The 18,710-nt window shown below is 38.8% G+C and overlaps 1 protein-coding gene across 14 annotated transcripts in view; it reads left to right on the top strand.

Annotated features, from left to right (window-relative positions):
- Positions 1-18,710, top strand: part of LOC122793158 (transmembrane protease serine 11D-like) — a 971,710-nt gene that overhangs the window by 371,730 nt on the left and 581,270 nt on the right. For all 14 annotated transcript variants that reach the window (XM_044060954.1, XM_044060958.1, XM_044060960.1 and 11 more), the window contains one exon: positions 8,038-8,198. In XM_044060954.1, coding sequence (XP_043916889.1) covers positions 8,038-8,198 — 161 coding nt within the window. The remainder of the gene's footprint in view (positions 1-8,037; positions 8,199-18,710) is intronic.

An 18,710-nucleotide genomic window follows, 5' to 3' on the forward strand; every position in this document is an offset into this window, starting at 1 on the left:
TTTAGAAAAATGCATACTAACTCAAATCGTGTTACTCTAGCTGATTTATAACGTATAAATGCTATATAGTATGCTTTTTCCGATTAACCAGCCATCATTTATCCAGCCTAAGGTCCTGTGCCAGCAAGACTGGATAAGAGGTATTCTACAGTATATATATATATATATATATATATATATATATATATATATATATATATATATATATCACAGGCTATGGATGATTTACTAAGACCTAGATCAGAAAGAGCTTTGATAAATATATTGTGTCTGACCATGTCAAAGGCCTTCAGTCGAGAAAGGTAGCAGATACAAATTTGCCATTGTTTCTGTGGTTGTTTACTGTATTGTTGAATAACATTAGAGTGGTGGTGATAGGGACAAAAGCCATGTTGAGTGTTTGACAGGCATTTGTGGGTGTGCAAGTAATTCTGTAGAATTACCTCCTTTATGAAGAGGAATCATATATGATATTTTCCAAATTTAAGGGACCAGGGCTTCTGACAGAGATCTGTTAATGAGAATGGCTATTGGGTAGGTAACATCTTCGGCAGCTATTTGTAGGAATTGTCCTGGTAATTTGTCTGATGCCAGTGTTATGGGCTTAAGTATTTTGAGTAATTACCTTATCCTATCTGTAGAGACAGGTTGGAAGTGAAATGTGTTATTATTGCTATGTGTTGTGCAGGGTTCTAAGGGGGAGTGTTTAGATTGTTCTGCTGGTTAGATTGGGTTAGAATGTTCTCAGTAAAGAATGTGTTAATTTGCATAGCTATGCTCTCTGAAGTGTTTTCTGAGGTAGGACAGGGAGTACTACGTTTGCCTGGTAGGAGTATTTTGTTATTGGCTGCCCAGAACTTTTTGAGGATAGTTTTGATGCTTGGAGTAGGAGTTAATCTTGTCAGGTTTTACTAGTTTTTTTAGCTTTATTCCTGAGCTCATGGTAAGTTTGTTTTATGGTTTGGGACCTGATAGTGTGCCAGTGGCCCCAGGCTTTGTCTCTGGCTTTGAGGAGGGATATGGTATCCTTACTTAGCCAAGGTGTGATGTTAGCTTTAATTCTGATGGTTCTGGGAGGGCCATGTAGGTTAAGGATATCAAGAAAGGTGGAATTAAAATGTTTAATGGCCTTCTTTAAGTCAAGGTGTTTACTGGTGTCCAGTTACAACGTTTTAGGTCGGTAATGAAGTTGATGGGGTTAAAGTTCTTTTTGGTATGGTAGACAGTTCCTTTGGTATGATGGAAACGCTGTCTTAGCAGGAACTTTGGTAGATGGTCACTTAGACCATGAGGGAGGCAACCTGCAAGAGAGGGGTGGACTGGTATGTTTGTTAGTATCCAGTCAAGGACTGATTCCCTGTTAGCTGCTTTATCAATTCTGGTAGGTGTTTGGATGGCTTGTGTAAAACCATAAAGGTTAATATGATTTGTGGGAGTATGAGAGTTACAGGTAAGCCAATCTATATTAAAATCACACAAGATAATGGTTTAATTTTGGAGTGACATGCAGGACCAATGGAGTAGGTTCTCAATAGTGGATATATTTTACCAGGTGGCAAATAGAATCCTATTATATTTATTAGTTTTTTGAAGTTGAGTTTTAGTTGGGTAAAAATTTAGTTCTGCATTGTCCACATAGGGGTATTTTACATTTAATGTCTCCACTGTAAGGTCATTTTTAGATAATATGGCAATGCCACCACCTTTTTTGTCAATTCTATCCTTCCTTAGGATATTATATCCAGGAGGAATCATTTTATTATCAGTGATGTGAGGCTTAAGCCATGTCTCAGTTATAACCACTATGTCTGGAGTGTATAGTGAGAGACTGGCATGCAGATCATCAATTTTATTGGATGCTATCTAGCATGCATGCTATCAGGAACCAGAACATTGGACAAGTTACTCTGAGAGTCTTTATTAAACACAAGATGCTGTAACACTGGTTCAGACAAAGGTAATAAATGATTCCAATTCTGCCTAAATTCCATTCCTTGTGATTCCACAATGCATGACCTCAGCTCTTGACACAAACTTTTCACAAATCCAATGCAATCAAAACCTTTTGACATCTGTATCCTCACTATCTCCCCTTTTTTATAATGAACAAAGCAGTTTGCTGGTCTTATCATAGTAGGACTTCTAGGACAAATCTTCTATCAACAGTTGGACTTTTATTGCTTTGTTGTTTTTAGCACATGGACTCAATAGAGTGCTGCTGATTGGTAATGTGGTTCTGGTTTCTCTCAACATAAGTCTCTGGGCAGGTGAACCAAGATGATCATCACGAGGAATGTTTCTGAGATTAAGCACGTTCGGTATTGTCAAGTTTGGATTTCTCTAACAGCTGTTTTGCACTTTGAACTGCACGTTCGGCCAAGCCATTTGACTGTGGGTACTCAGGACTACTCATAATATGAACAAAGTTCCATGTTTCAGCAAATTGTCTGAACTGCTGACTTGTAAACTGTGCACCATTGTCAGAAATGACTATTGGGACTACCATAGACACAAAAATGTCTCTTCAACTTAGTAATGACAGTACTGGAAGTTAGGTTAGGAAGTAGGTCAATCTTGAACCAGTTTGAATAAGAGTCTACTAACACCAAGTAATGTTGATCATTCCACTTGATATCTCTGGCTACTGTTGACCAAGGTAGTTCAGGAATCTGGCTTAAATTAAGTGGTTATTTTTATCGATGTGGCTTTGTACTATTACTAACAGAACAAAATGAAAGTACTTTCTCGATATCTTTTGACATAGAAGGCCAAAATACTAGTCCTCTCACCCTTCTTTTGCTAGAGTCAGTTCCTGTGAGGCCACGATGCAAGATTTTAATGTACTCTTGTTGTAAGGACTTTGGAAAAATCACTTTCAGACCTTTCATAAAGATACAATTGTCTAACAAAATCTCATCTCTGTATGGAAAGTACTGCTGTACATCTACTGGTAAACAAGACTGCTTTGAAGACTATCCTCAACTGATTAAGAGGTTTAGCTTCCAGAGAATTGGATCTGAAGCTGTGTGAATTCTGAGCTCATCAAGATGTGAAAGAAAAAATTTCTCACTTCCATGACTTCAAAATCAGGTTTCTCATTCTCATGCTGTTCTGTGGTTTCCTGGGAGATTGAGATAAGGTATCAGCAAGATAAAGAAGTTTGCCTTTTCTGTAAACAAGATTGAAATTGTACTTTTGCAATTTGAGCATCATATGTTGCAATCTCTCAGGAGCTGTATGCATTGGCTTTCTCAAAATAGTGACTAGAAGTTGGAGGTCAGTTTCTATCTGGATAGGTCAGCCATAAATATAATCATGAAACTTCTAACATGCAAACACAATTGCCAAGAGTTATTTCAAAATCTGGACATACTGCATCTTGGTTTGGGTAAGAGTTCTCAAAGCATAGGCTACTGGTCTACTGTCTTGAAGAATGACTGCACTTAGACCAAACTTAGAAGCATCACAGGAAAGAGTAACTGGTTTGTGAACATCATAGTAACATAGAGTTGGTGGACTGGCAATTTTCTGTTTCAGGACATCAAATACTCTTTGGTGTTGTTTTGACCAAGACCAGGTTATATCTTTGTATGTCAGTTCTCTGAGCAGTGCTGAAAGATGGCTTAAATCTGGAATGAGCTTGCCAAAATAGTTGACCATGCCAAGAAAACGTTGTAAGACTTGTAGAATTTCTAAAGCTGGATTCTCAAGAATTGTTTGCTTGGAAGGATCTGGTCTTAATGCTGAAATGGTAAATAAATTACCGACATAAGTAACTTCTTTTAGACTAAATTTACACTTCTAAGGATTCAACGTAAGATTCACTTTACAATTTTTTTTCCAGAACCTTCTTGAGGTTTCTATAATGTTCGACTTCACCATTACCTCCTACAACAGTATCATCTACTATAATAACACATGGATAGCCAGAAAAAAATTGTTCTCTCTCACGCTGAAAGACGTCACTGGCAGAATATATTCCAAATGACATTCTCAGAAATCTGTACCTCCCGAATGGTGTACTGAATGTGGTTAGCAATGAAGATGAATGGTAAAGCAAAATTTGCCAAAATGAACTCTTTGCATCTAAGACAGAAAAAGACAGTGGCATTTGGCTTGAGACAGCAACCTCCTTGATTGTGCACATAGGATGATGAGGTCTTTTCAATGCTTTGCTCAAGTCTGTTGAATCAATACATATTCTGATATCATCTAAGCTTTTCTTATGAGCTGCTACCATGGAAGATACCTATTCAGTTGGTTCTTCTACTGGACAAATTACACCTAGCTGCACCATTTTGTTTAGCTCGATCATTGACTTTGTTCTGCATAGCTATTGGAACTTTCTGTGCTGGTCTGATAACTGGGCTGACCTCTGGGTCTAATTTCATGGAGTACAGAAATGGGAGTTTGCTTAGTTTGTCTTCAGAAATATCAGCATACTCAGAAAAAATAGTTTGGGTAAAATGCGAGCTGTTCTCTTTCAAGCTTACATGGTGGACTTTTCTGTTAAATGAAAGTAGTCCCATTTTCAAACTGTCTCCAAGGCCTAATAATGACTGCACACGTCTCTTGACAATGCAAAACTGCAAGTCATAGCTGTTCCCAGCAGAGTAACATGAAAGCCCTACTGAGCCTTCAATCTGCATCTCTTCACCACCATAAGCAACAAGCTTCACACACTTTGTCAAATCAAGTTGTTCTGCAGCTTTTAGGTTCATAGGTGTTTACTAGGCTAATGACCACAATGGCCTTTTTAAGCCTAGCCATACATCCCAAATCTCTGACGAATTCAGACACCCTTGATAAGTGTAAGCATGGGCCTGAGAGATGAACCATTTACAGCTTACCTGCTTGCATCAGAGACATAAGTGCCAAACCAGGGATGAATTTCTGGTATCCCATCCAATTGTCCAAGCTGCACTTGAATTGGATTAGGGAGGAACTCTGCTTCACATGGATGGGGAGCCTGTTCTATAGACGTGGTAGTCTCTGGTATACATACCTATCTCCCCAGCAGGTCCTATTTATATCACAGGCAAGGCTTAAGTCTTTAGAATGGGTAATTCTGGTACCATTTGTTTTGTGGATATGTAGGAGGTCCATCTGAGTGGGGTCTGACATTGCCCTGTTTGCCAGGCATAGATCTCCCCCTCAAAAGCCTGTAAGAGACAGAATACAGGGACAGGGCCTTGAGGCAGTCTGCATAGGACATATTACTTATGCCCTGTATTCTTTTAGTGAGGAACCTCTGTGGACATTCCAGTTGTTGGATATGCCTGGTTAGGTACATACCAAAGGAGGCACTGTACACAATGATAGGTCTGATGAATGCCGAATACAGTGGAACGATGACTTCCTTGAACTTAGATGCCATACCTTTGTTTATAAGTTGCACAACATAGAATGATTTCCTTACCACTGTAGACACATCATGATCAAAGGCTAGATTACTATCTATGTGTGTCCCTAAGTCCCTGACTACTGGGTTTTACTCTAGCAAACATTTCTGCTGACATAACATTGCACTTTGAACCAGTATCTACTTTGAGCTCTACAGGTCTCCCATTAATCCTAACAGTACAAAATATTTCATTCTTTGTCCAAAAATCTACTGCATTGACTGTTTACTTGATCAACTTGCCTCTTTGAATGCTCTCTTTTAATAAAAGAATGTGCCTTATTTGATTTACAAAACCTTTTCAAATGATTCTATTTATTGCAAGAATAGCACTGCTGATCAGCAGCTAAGCACTTTTGGGCTCATGGTTTCCACCACAATTATGACAGTTAACTATCAGGCTTGTTACAGGTTTTGCTGAGTCACCCCTGTGCTTTGCTGCATATACTCTAGGTCTTACTGAAGTTACTCTGGGTTTTGCTGAAGCTCGGGATATGGCGGCCAAACCCTTTGGCCTGTATATTTTAACTTCATGCTGTATACTTTCTACATTAGCTTTGGAAGGTACTGGAAGGCTTTTCTCATCTGTAAACATACTTGTGTGCCTTTCTGTAAGCTTGTATATCTAAAAAATCTCAATGGCCTTGTTTAAACTTACATCACTGTCTCGAAGCAAAATCTTTCTCACTGTGTCATTATTAATATCACACGCAAGTCTGTCTTTTATCAACTCATCTCTTAAATCACCAAATCTGTGCATTTTAGCCTTATTTCTCAAGTCAGTTATATATGCTGAAAATGGTTCACTAAGCGTTTGATCTCTTGTGTAAAATAAGTGCCTTTTCATTATAATGTTCATTTGGGGGTTACACATTTCTCTAAATTTATGTTTTAAGCATTCAGGGTCTTCCCGTGTTTCAGCTGATACAACAATATGGTGGTCTTCCCCCTCCCCTGCAAATACAGCAGGTGCATACACAAATGAATGCTCTCTTTCAATGGATTTTGAACCAGCTAAATTAAGCAGAATAAATGCCTTTGTGCATGCGTCTTTGTCAGAAAAAGCAGGCTGTATGCAAATATTGTACTCTTGCTTAAACACTTTCCAGTTTTCTGTAATATTGTTATCAAACACAAGTGATGCGGGTCTGCAAAATCCTTCTACTATGCCCACAAATTATAGTAAAACACAATGCAATCTTGACCCTTGTAATTATGTATGAATATGCGCATATACCAGGTACTTGTAATAATATTCAAATACACATTGTGAAATATTCTTTGAACTGGTTGTACTTTGTGAAATAACTGCACTGTAATACTACACACACCTGGCAACATTTTGCACACTTCAGATATTGTGAATAGCTTTAGTTAATACAAAAAAATAGTACATAGCCAAAACATGTAATCATTTCCCTTCTTTTATACATTTTATTTGATTCGGATATGGCTTCAAACATTTTCAGAATTATTCTGAATATTTTTATCAATATGTCGGAGTTTTGGACATTTAATTTAATTAGAAATGTGTTTTGAGCAGTCTGAATACTTTGTTTTATATTTGTAGTGAGAAAATCATTTAAGAGAGTTTTAGTACCTTGAATTTGTTTCTGACCTGTTTATGAGTCGTTTGAGTTTCAGAGGATCCACTTCTGTATATTCCTCCATTTCTAACCAGTTGCCTTATTGTTGTGACTCTGGATCCCATTCTGACACCATGTCACTTGTCGTAATAAGACAAAGAGGCTTGGATGTTCGTTTAAGTAGTTTATTATATACAAACACATCAAGATGGATGGCAATAACATTAAACTTAAATGAGCCAACTGACTGACTACTACACACATGCATGCTGTCACTCTGGCTGCTCACTCAAAATGGCACCCTTCCTTGCACATGCTCAGTACTTATATGCACATGCCCACTGACTGGAATGCTTCTTAAAGGTATATCACACACTCTGATCTACACTATGTACCCTTTGTGGAGTGAAACTTATCATGTTGTATGGCCTGCCAGGTGTTTGTGTTTCCATCTTCCCCCAGTGCTGTCTGCTACATTCACCATTCAGTGCACAGTAAACATGAATGATGTAACAGATACCATTCATTTATGTTGTAATCAGAATGCCTGTGATCTCTTTTCTTGGTTTCTGTCAGCATGATGAAGGAATAAAACTCTGTGCATATGGCACATTACCCTGGCTATCAAACATGGTGCAACTAATGATTCTGAATCTTACCACTTTGTCAGTTTTCTGGAAAAGAACATTGGTCTTGTGATATTTCATAGCATCTTGTGGAAACCACTCCTGCGTACAAGTAGCAAAATGTCAAAATACATTAGAAATGAAACGTATATCTTTTTTATTTTAAGCTAGAAACATCTTTATGAAATTATCACTTATGACATTCTCTTAAACTTAACACATACATTGAGTATTACTTTTAGTATTAATTATAAACCTTATGTCCTGAATATATCTGATTAAGTACCTTCATACCTGTTTTCCACATTCATGAATAACAGTATATGAAAGCAAAGTTATATGAGTAAAAATATTTTAAAAAGTGGCACTCTGTGTTTATTTCCTTGCTTTTACTATTATTTTTGTGTTAATTCTACTTTTACAGAAACGGTAGCATCATAACTGAATTTGTGGTCAATGCCACTGTGAATGACCCAGCTAAACAATTCACAAGTCTTCTGATAAATACACTCTCTCAAAATAGTCAAGACAGTACAGCATACCTAGGACAATTTCAGATAGATCTACAATCAGTTCAGGCAGCTGGTAAGTTTTAAAGTTGGTATGTTTTTTGTGTTTTTTTTTTTGTTTGTTTTTTGTGATGTAGCCATTTGTAAAGTAGAACATTTCTGCTTCTTTCCAGAATCAAGAAATGTTGTATCACAGTAGACTAATAAATTCTGAGAAGGTCTCCTGCACTTATATCTCTTCAATGCACATTTGGTTACAATAATTTCAAGTGAATGACCTGTATAACATACTCAGAACTACTTGGAAATGTCTGTCAAAGTAAAACCATGTCCAGCAGTTTTCAAAGCTTATGTAACTACACATACAGGACTAAAAAGAAACTAATGTTTTTGAAGAGTTTGAGCTGAATGTGGCAGAGTTAAAGATGTTAAGATTTGCACTGGGTATGACGAGGGTGGACAGGATTAGGAATAAATATATTAGAGGGTCAGCCCAGGTTGGAAGGTTTGGAGACAAAGCTAGAGAGGCAAGATTACGTTGGCTTGGACATGTGCTGAGGAGGGATGCTGAGTATATTGGGAAAAAGATGCTAAGGATGAAGCTACCAGGTAACAGGAAAAGAGGAAGGCCTAAGATAAGGTTAATGAATGTGGTGAGAGAGGACATGCAGGTGGTTGGTGTGACAGAGCAAGATGGATATGTACGAGGGTAGTGTGATAGCAGTGAGGTCTACGGTGTGAGTGACGAATGCGTCTAAGGTGGAGGTGGGGTTACATCAAGGATCAGCTCTGAGCCCTTTCTTATTTGCAATGGTGATGGACAGGTTGACAGATGAGATCAGACAGGAGTCCCTGTGGACTATGATGTTTGCAGATGACATTGTGATCTGTAGTGAGAGTAGGGAACAGGTGGAGGAGACCCTGGAGAGATGGAGATATGCTCTAGAGAGAAGAGGACTGAAGGTCAGCAGGACTAAGACAGAATATATGTGTATGAATGAGAGGGAGGATAGAGGAATGGTGAGGATGTAAGGAGTAGAGGTGGCGAAGGTGGATGAGTTTAAATACTTGGCATCAATAGTTCAGAGTAACGGTGAGTGTGGAAGAGAGGTGAAGAAGAGAGTACAGGCAGGATGGAGTGGGTGGAGAAGAGTGTCAGGAGTGATTTGTGACAGATAGGGAAGGTCTGCAAGAGGGTAGTGAGACCAGCTATGTTATATGGGTTGGAGACAGTGGCATTGACAAAAGGCAGGAGTTTGAGCTGGATGTGGCAGAGTTAAAGATGTTAAGATTTGCACTGGGTGTGACAACGGTGGACAAGATTATGAATAAATATATTAGATGGTCAGCCCAGGTTGGCAGGTTTGGAGACAAAGCCAGAGAGGCAAGATTACGTTGGTTTGGACATGTGCTGAGCAGGGATGCTGCGTATATTGGGAAAAAGACGCCAAGGATGAAGCTACCAGGTAACAGGAAAAGAGGAAGGCCTAAGATAAGGTTAATGGATGTGGTGAGAGAGGACATGCACGTTCTTGGTGTGATAGAGCAAGATGCAGAGGACAGGAAGAAATGGAAACAGATGATCCGCTGTGGCGACCCCTAACTGGAACAGCTGAAAGAAGATGATGATGATGTTTTTGAATATTTATAAACTAAAACTATGTTACATGGACTGTGTTAATACCAATGTGACATATGAGTGAATTTCATTTATAACTCTACCATAGGTCCTTGTCATACAGAAATGGAGGCCTTAAGTGTGGCCTACATGACCCAAATTCAGTTAATAGCGCAGTGCTGGAGGAGTTCTGGGGGGTAGGATGGAGCAGCAAGTGTCACCCTGTGCATTCCAAGAAGGAAGACTGGGTTCCTGGATGGCACTCTTCACCACTGATAAGGGCAGCAGAGCAGAATGACATCAAATTCAGAAGAATGGGGGTGGGGGTGGGGGGGCTAATGCTAACTGAGGTAACTGACACTGTATTTGGTGCTGTGTGACTTCTGCAGCTCCACCCACTTATAGGAAAAATCCCTTGCATACAGGTCAATATATGTGATGCTGCTGGCTACTTCACTCTGCATTTCTGCATCCATTCGGGACACTGTTGAGGGATAAACAGCTGATGGTCAGCTGGAGGGCATGCATTATATTTTACTTATATGCAAAATCTTTATTATAAATCTGAATTTGATGGCTTAATGACAGATTCACACAATCAAAGTCCAGCTGTAAGTTATTTTAGAAGGATATACATTTGAGATTGTTTGTTTCTGATGAAGACCTGTTTTTTTTTAAGAATGAAAGCACTAAACCATCAATTGTTTGTGTTACAAATTTTAATAAAAATATAATTTTCTTTGAAATTCAATACCATTTCTGGATGGTATTTAGAGGTACAACTTATCCCCATTCCACTGCTTTTTGTAGTGGCTGTCTTTTAATGCTTGGACATTATTTTGGATTCAGTCAAAATGACGTGGCACTGACAAATTATGCTGGTAACATATCATTTTTGCAGCTACAGAGGAAAACTAAGATGATTCAGCATTCTCCATTATTAACAGTGAAGCAGCTGTTATCTCACAAGGCCTACAAGAGGGGAAATTTTCATCTTCTCATCCCTGGATACTGTACCCTGGATAAGCATCCTTTCTCTGGATTTGCTCTTGCTGTTGCCTTTCCACTTTAAGCCTAATTGTACATACCTCCTATAATAATACTATATCCACATCCTTTTTCTCATGCCCAGTAAAATAACCAGCTATTCTGGCACCCTGCGTCATTCCCCAATCTGGCATCTCCTAAATTGTGGCTAAAAATCTCTTTCTCCAACCTGCTAGCTGATAGGTTCATTCGACATCCCCGATACGTATCCCAAACCTCGCATCTCCATAGAGTAAGTGTTAAAGGCCCTATCCAAGGCAAAGAACACAGCTTGCATGGGATCTGATAGTATCCCAGGCAGTATTATGCACCAACTACAGCAAGAACTAGCTTCGCCATTGAGCACCCTATTCAACCACAGCCTAATTACAGGCTTCATTCCAGCAGAGTGGGGAACTGCCATTGTCCTCCCCTTGCACAAAGGTGGTGCCACTACTGGCCAGGGAACTATCGCTCCATTAGCTCAACAAGTGTGATCTGTAAAGCCATGGAGCATATTATTATGGATCTCATAAACAAGGACATAGGCAATCTCCAAGCACTTGACCCCACCTGACTCAGATTTGTCAGGGGCAGATCTTGCCTGTTGAACCTGGTTGACTTCTTTGAGACTGTCACCAAGGCCCCAGATGACAGAAATTCAGTACATACAGCTTACCTTGACTTGGCCAAGGCCTTTAAAACAATCCCCCAATCAGGCATTATCAAAAAGCTAACTAAACTTGGTGTAAATCCCTGTCTCATCAGGTGGGTGACCAACTGGCTCACCGATAGGATCTACAAGGTCAAAATAGGTGCTACCACCTCCGACAGCAGACCTGTCACTAGTGGTGTTCCCCAGGGATCTATCCTGGGATCCATATTGTTTGGCATCTACTTCTCATAGGTCCAGGCAAAGACAAAGGACATGTGGCTGACCAAGTTTGTGGATGACTGTAAGTTGGGTGCTGTCATCAACTCCCCAAATGATGTTAACATACTGCAAGAGGGTGCCATAGCAACAAGTGACTGGTGCCAAAGTCATGGTCTTAAGTTAAATGCAAAAATATGTATTATCAGATCATTTGGCAAAAATACGGCCCCTACTGATTACTACATCAATGGGAACCCCCTTAGCACACAACCTGTGGTGAGAGAGGTACTCAGGTTGACAACAATCTCACATTTGACCATCATGTGAATGCTGTGGTCTGAAAAGCCTTTTACTTGGTTCATCTCATAAGTAAAAGGATTGCATCCAGAAAAAAGGAGGTTATTACCTCTCGGTACTCCTCCCCCATTAGGCCTATAATTGAGTATGACTCCCCATTTAGTATGTACCTCTCCAAACACCTACACCAACTGGAAAGGCCACAGAAATACCTCACAAAGAGAACCCATGGCCTCCAACACCTGTCCTATGTGGATAGGCTCAAATCACTATCACTCTACTTGGTATCATAGGAATTGCCCAGAGGTGATCTGTGGCTCACCTACAAGGCAATATCAGACCCTGCCCTACTAGAGATGCTCCATATCCTCAAGTCCAATTCCTCATGCATTACCCACTTGAAAGGCCTAAATCTAATATGTGACATCAACAAAACCTGATGGAGAGACAGGTTTGTCTCCCAGAGGCTGTCCCGTCTTTGGAATAGATTTCCCATACATGTCAAACAGAATACCTCACTGACCCTCTTCAAGTGCAACCCTGATGACTGGACAGTAAACCACAAATTTGTCCCATGGGTTCCACCTTTGTCCTTCATTGACAGGAGTGACTGGTGCTGACTGAGGCTTCTTTTTTGGGGATAACTCTTGGCTAGGCTTACAAGAGCCCTGGACTATTAGCCTAGTTACCTCCTATGATCCTATGAAAACATCTAAATACCACAAATGAGTGCTCAAACTGACTACAAATGCAGTATCAGCATTCTTTTCTTGATTGCTGGTGCTACAGTACCTGTTGATCAGCATGTGACGATTATGACCCTTAATACCTTGTCTCTTGGCAACTGTCTCTTCACCCACTCTAGCTAAGTCTCTGCTTTGCAGACCCTTCCACCATGTGCTTTCCTCCTATTTTACTAGGGGCATTGTCCATTAATTTCACTGTCTTCCCAGAGTCAGCCTCTGTGGAGCTTGAGACTCTGAACTTTGTGGCCAGGCCATGTTCTTCTCCTATGGCCAGCTAGAGCCACACTTCTCTATCATCACCATGTGCCTATAAAATCCTAATATACAGATATTTCATCATGTCACATTCATAGGGAACTACATCAATAATTCAGAATTCTACACTTACTAATTCCATTTGTTATTTTTCTTTTGAAGTTCTAGGTCAGATTTCCAGATTGTCCTATCTTCTCTGCCCACCCTAGATGCTGTAATGGTTTGGTGTGCTACAAGCATGGACCAGCCTTTAATCCTATCTTTAGACAATTCATCTTCTTGGTATGTTAGGCATTCTGCAGAGGGTATCACTATACCAGTTTTAATTTATATTCCACACATATTACCTTCCGAAATTAATGGTGTACAACCTGTATTCCACTGCTCTTCCTCCTCTATTTATTCGTCTATCTTTCCATCATTTTGTCCATCACCGTTCACTCTTTTTTCTTGAACCTCCCCCACCAATCCATCCATGACATGCAGTGCAGTACCCCTCCATTGTTTCCTATAATATCCTCCATAAAAGTCCTGCAACTGATGATTTCCACATCCCGTCCCTCTTGACATCGATCAAGATATTGGTTATTCCAACCATTTCTGCCACCTGTCAGTAACTAATTCCTCCAGCTTGGCACTCTTATGCCTATGTATCTGGCATTGACAGTGGTCAGTATTATGACCGTACTACCTTAAGTTGTTTCTTCTCTCAGTCCACTTTATTTACCTTCCCACCGCTTCTGCTTTCTTCCCTTACACTGTCTTCTGGTGCATATCATCTACTTGTATCCTATAACATCCCTTACCTGTTATTTCCTTTTAGTTCCATCTGTTATCACTCTTTTGACAATCTTTTCATGTGTCCTTTTTTGTGTTTTACTAATTTTCACTTATTTATCTTGTTGGTTTCTTGCCATTTTGCTAAATCTGTTTCTCTAAACCATCGTTTTATGTTCTTCATAACCAGTTGCCCATTTAGCCTTCATTATTCACTCATTTCTCCCAGATATTCTCTACCAAATCATATTCTGTTTTCCTGAATGTGTGCTTGAACCACCATATTCTGTTCTCTTTAATGTTTGCATCCTACTACCATCTGAAGCACTTCATTTCCATCACCTCCTGCTTCCTCACCTACTCTGCCTTCACTGCCAAGGTTTCTGTACCATACAGAAGTACTGCTTGCACTACTATTTTGTGCAGTATGCTTTTCAGCTTTTTTGGCATTCTTATGTCACACATAACTCCCAGTAAATACACAGAGAGTAATGCCAGAATTGAGGTCTGAAAGAAGCTGACAAAAGGGAATGGCCCCAGGGCCAAATGTTGATGGAATCCATGGGTGTAAGACGATATTGATGATAGGAGTCCTCCTATCCCTATCACCTGTGTATGTCTATGTAGTCGGTTGCAGATGAAATTTATTATGGATTCTTTTACTTTCAGATCCTTGAGTTCATGTTGCATCAAGTCATGGGGTATAGCATTGAACACTTTAATTGAATATAGTTAAGCTACGTGGGCAAAGCTTCCTCCATTGTGGTGGTCATACTCTCAATGAAATTTACAACATTAAACACACAAGATCTAGTTTGATAAAACAGTGCTAGGTAAAGGTCATGGAGAATGAGGTTTCTTATATTTTTATGAGAAAGTGCCATGATGATTCTCTCCATCACCTTGCATAATATACTTATTGGGCTGATCAGTCTATAATTACTGGTCTGAATGAAAGAGTCTCCATTCTAGATTAGAAGCACATCAACCTGTTTTCAGATAACAGTGTCACAGGGTATACTAGAGGCTGTTTTTAATTTCTGAAATTAAGCTTCTTGGTATCTCATCTGATCCAATGGAAGTGATGTTCCTGATCTAACTGAGACTAGATGTCACCATTTCGGATGAGTTCCACATATGAGTATAGTCTAGGGAGGAGAAGCAGTGGATTAACATTCTCTCTGTGGCCTGACATTTGCTCCACGCTGTATACTAGCGTATACCCTATATATGCAGGCTCTTTCTTGGTGATACCATTTTGTTCTAATGTGCTGTATTCTTGTCTCGTTCTCTTCATTCTTCAGATATGGTTGTAGAAGAACTTATTGTCACCTATTTCAATAGCTAGTCTAACATTGAATAAACTTTGCTTCTTTTGATTGCTTTAGTGCTTTATTTCTGAATGGAGTTGATCTTAGAGTTCTTGTATTGGACTGAGCAATGTTTGAAGGTGCTGTGCTTTCTTTTTTGGTATAATAATTAGTAGTTTTTGTAACTCTACCATTTATGCTTATTGCAAAAGCTTCCACTATGTTTATGTCTCATGGAGATGACTTTACAGGTATAGTTATTTAATGTATGTCTCATGGGGATGACTATAGAGGTATAGTTTTTTTTAACATATGTCCCATGGGGATGACTTTAGAGGTATGGTTATTTAAAGTATATCCCATGGAGATGACTCTAGAGGTATAGTTATTTAAAGTGCTGCAGAGGAGGGCTAAGATGTAGTCTCATGTAACTGGCACAGGACTATTGTTCAGGCTACAATAGTTGCTATTTGAAAGATTCTTAAAGACGGATTTTTTTATTTTCAGTAGAGTTGGCTTGGTGTGTAAAATAAACATCACAGCACTGTTGTCAAAGTTAAAAGGGAACAAGACAACATTAGCTTAGCACAACTGACAAAGTTACTTGACAGAATCACATAGAGTATGTTTTTCTCCTTTGTGGCATCTTTATATTTTGTTTGAAATTGTTAATTTTTATGAAGTCTAACACTTTTTCTCTTGATTATTGGTTTTATTTATTTATTTGTATGTTTGACCAAGACAGAGCACTAATCCACATGGACCCTTTCAGTCTCAACCCAGGAGACCTGTCCAGCTAAACAAATTGTTCACACATGTTCAGTAAACAAATGGAGCCTGAGGGAATAAAACAGTTGATTTTGTGAAGCAACTCATTAATAGATAACAGATTTTAGTCCTCTGCATTAACATTTCTGTGTTTATTTATTTAACATTTGATAACTAGGCAGGTGGACTGGTCCAATGTCCCAACTCAACAATCACCTGATAAATATATTAGAGTAAACTTGATATAAAGTACAGTCAATTAATTTTCATTCATACACAAAACATCATACATAATACTGCGGTGGTGGTGCTGTGGTAGCATTGTCCCCTCACAGTAAGATGTTGTCCTGTTCGATTCTCAGCTAAAGTGTCTTCTGTGTGGAGACATGCGTGAATGGGCGTACCTTTGTTGAAGGTTGTGTGTCAGAAATGGCAACTCGGCATGTAAAAATCTTCTGCCAATCATTAGCGGACCGGAGTTCTGCTGTGGTGACCCCTAACTGGGAAAAGCCGAAAGACACAACAACAACAATAACAACAACAACACAAAACATCATACATGTCATGTTAAGGATGAAAAAAACTGTGGACATATGAAAGAGTAATAGTGATAAGAAAAACTTTATATAAACTGAACTTTACATAACAGATGTTTCATTAAAAATTAATGAAATGACATTTCAAAATACAAATATATACATAATATACAATAAGGTCACCAGCAGTAAAACTGGGGATAATATAGTTCACTTTAAGTAGACAGATTTTAATGAAGATTGATAGGGAGCATTTCTAAGCATTGCTTTTAAAGCTGTTACAGGTTATTTCTTGATGAGAGTACCCAGTGATAACCTGACCCCTTGGAATATAACTTGGCACTTTCTGTCAAGTGGGGCTTCTTCTACAATGTCAATCCAAGTCTAGAGAATGTACATTTGCCAAGGTGGGAGCCTAAGGGAATCTGAATAGTCTTGTCTACTAATCAGCTTGTAGTTTTGTGCTTTGATAGGTAGTTTTCTTTTTAGGGGTAGATAGTAAGCATTGTTTATATTTTTATTTATTAAAGTACCTAGGAGGTAGGTTGCACTTTCCTTTACAGGACACCATTTGAGTCTAACAGGAATGTGGCATTGATGAGGGTAAGCATTCATTAGTAATGCAAATCTGCAATTTTTCTGCCATCTGTAATCTCTGTGTTTTGTACAAGATAGAAGCCATATTCAAGTTTGGGGAGGAGGAATATTTTGTAAAAGCTATGTGTGCAGAAGTGGGGAGAAGATGTGAGATTTTATAACATTTTGGGTTGAGTGAGTTCTTTAAGTATGCTGTAAGTGCATATGGCAGGATGAAGGAAAGTGATTCATATAGTTCAAGACCTACGTATTTGTATTCAGATAGCTGTGAGATGATATTGGAATGATTGTCCACATTAGTGATGCTTGGTAGGAAGTTTATGGAAAGAAGAAAAGGCAACAATATTGTGTGTGTGTGTGTGTGTGTGTGTGTGTGTGTGTGTGTGTGTGTGTGTGTGTGTGTGTGTGTGTGTGTGTGTGTGTGTGTGTGTAGTTGATTAGTAGCTTTTTGGATTCAGCCCATAAGAGAAGGAGTGCTGGAACTGATTTTAAAGTGCAGATGCACTTTTATTACCTTATAGTAGAAGAGTGGAATTATCACACAGAGTAAGATTTAATTCTTAGTGGTTTTCATTAAGATTGTTAATGAAAAGAGGCAAAGATAAGGGACCCAAGACTGATCCTTAAAGGACTCCAGTACTTGGTGTACCAACAGATGCTAGCTAGTTGGGTACTTTTCAGTTATCGGGGCACACTTTCAATGCGATCGTTCAGCTGAAATCCAGTACCTTAACATGTCTGTTAACCACATATGTGTAAATATTATTTGCCTTAATAATAATTAAAAAAAAAAAAAAAAAGTTAATTTTAAATGTTACACACACCTGGTTAACAGATGTGTTAAGGTACTGAATTTCTGCTGAACGATCGCGTTGAAAGTGCTTTTGTCCGATAAGTTACAAAGAGAGAAATTAAAAAAATAAATAAATACAGCAAATTTGGATAAGATTTTTTTTAACTGTCATACTGTTCTGATATTGGCCCTACATTAATTGCATAAAATGAACTATCTCCCTCTTAAATGTCTTACTTTGAATCGCGTTCATGCAATTCTCAACTCATGATCTGATTGGCTATCACACACATCACACCTCCGTGCCAGGACTCTTGTCACTCCCTTCCCCATTCAACTCACTGGGTTGATTTAAATAATTTAGCTTCATCTAGTTTCTTCCTTTTTAATGTGGATAGCACACTTAGTTATAGAAAAGCAATGTTATGTATTATTTTAAATCCGATTAACACGTAAAGTACTTACTGTGACTACTGGCACAGTACAGTGGAGTGGAGCCACTTTTTTTTTTTTTTTGGTCTTTTGAATAAAAAACAGCAAGGGGAATTTCACCTGCAAAGATACAAACTGTAGGTTTTGTACATGTTAGCAACTCGTTTTTGCTTTTTTCCGGGTAAGGGAAATCAGTAATGTGAGCATTAGAAGGACGGACCATATGAATTTTCATTTTCTACAGAACTACATGCATATTACAAGACTCATTTTTTTTCCCGATGTTGAGCCATGTTGAGTTTATTGATATTGTTAGTAGGTTTAAATCACTGTCATATAAACAGTGTTCGTATTGTAAAAGTCAATTTTATTAGGAAACAGTTCTTCTGTCATTGTCTCCAAAACAAGAAACAGTACATCTCATAGTGTGGAAAGAACGACTACAATGTGGAACTTTTGCTAGCAGCCAATTACAATCGTCAGTTTAAGGAATCTCACAGTGGTCAGTGTAACTGTTTGCCTGATATATAATTTACAAATGGTTGGTGAGCTTCAAATC

This window comes from Protopterus annectens, chromosome 2.part0 (genome assembly GCF_019279795.1).
Source record: "Protopterus annectens isolate FY-2018-M chromosome 2.part0, PAN1.0, whole genome shotgun sequence".
Lineage (NCBI taxonomy): Eukaryota > Metazoa > Chordata > Ceratodontiformes > Protopteridae > Protopterus > Protopterus annectens.